Consider the following 338-nt stretch of genomic DNA (forward strand, 5'->3'; position numbering starts at 1 on the left):
GGCCAACTCAGAAATATCTATCTTTTATATACCTGAGCTCTTTCAAAATCAAAAGCAGCATAAAAGCATAATGGTAACAGAATGCTAAAAAGCATTACTTTTACTTTACCAAAAGTCAAATTGAATCTGACATAGGATAACAGTCTTAACCAATTGTCTGCAATATATGTAAACATACCTGACCACTGGCATTATGGTCTTGTTAATGGGCAATTCATCTTTATTTCCTCTTTCTTGATATCCATCTGTGACTGAGAAGTCTAACACAAACTTCTTCCGCATAGGTACATGTTGCCTGTAATATATTTAAATGTTACATGCAGCCTCTTTTTTTTTTC

General features: G+C 33.4%; 1 protein-coding gene across 1 annotated transcript in view; it reads right to left on the reverse strand.

The window, feature by feature from the left end:
* The window catches only part of LOC119581699, an 8732-nt gene that overhangs the window by 4481 nt on the left and 3913 nt on the right, over window positions 1–338 (reverse strand). Inside the window, exon 5 of the mRNA XM_037929820.1 lies at window positions 179–295. Coding sequence (XP_037785748.1) covers window positions 179–295 — 117 coding nt within the window. The remainder of the gene's footprint in view (window positions 1–178; window positions 296–338) is intronic.

This window comes from Penaeus monodon, chromosome 15 (genome assembly GCF_015228065.2).
Source record: "Penaeus monodon isolate SGIC_2016 chromosome 15, NSTDA_Pmon_1, whole genome shotgun sequence".
Taxonomy (NCBI): domain Eukaryota; kingdom Metazoa; phylum Arthropoda; class Malacostraca; order Decapoda; family Penaeidae; genus Penaeus; species Penaeus monodon.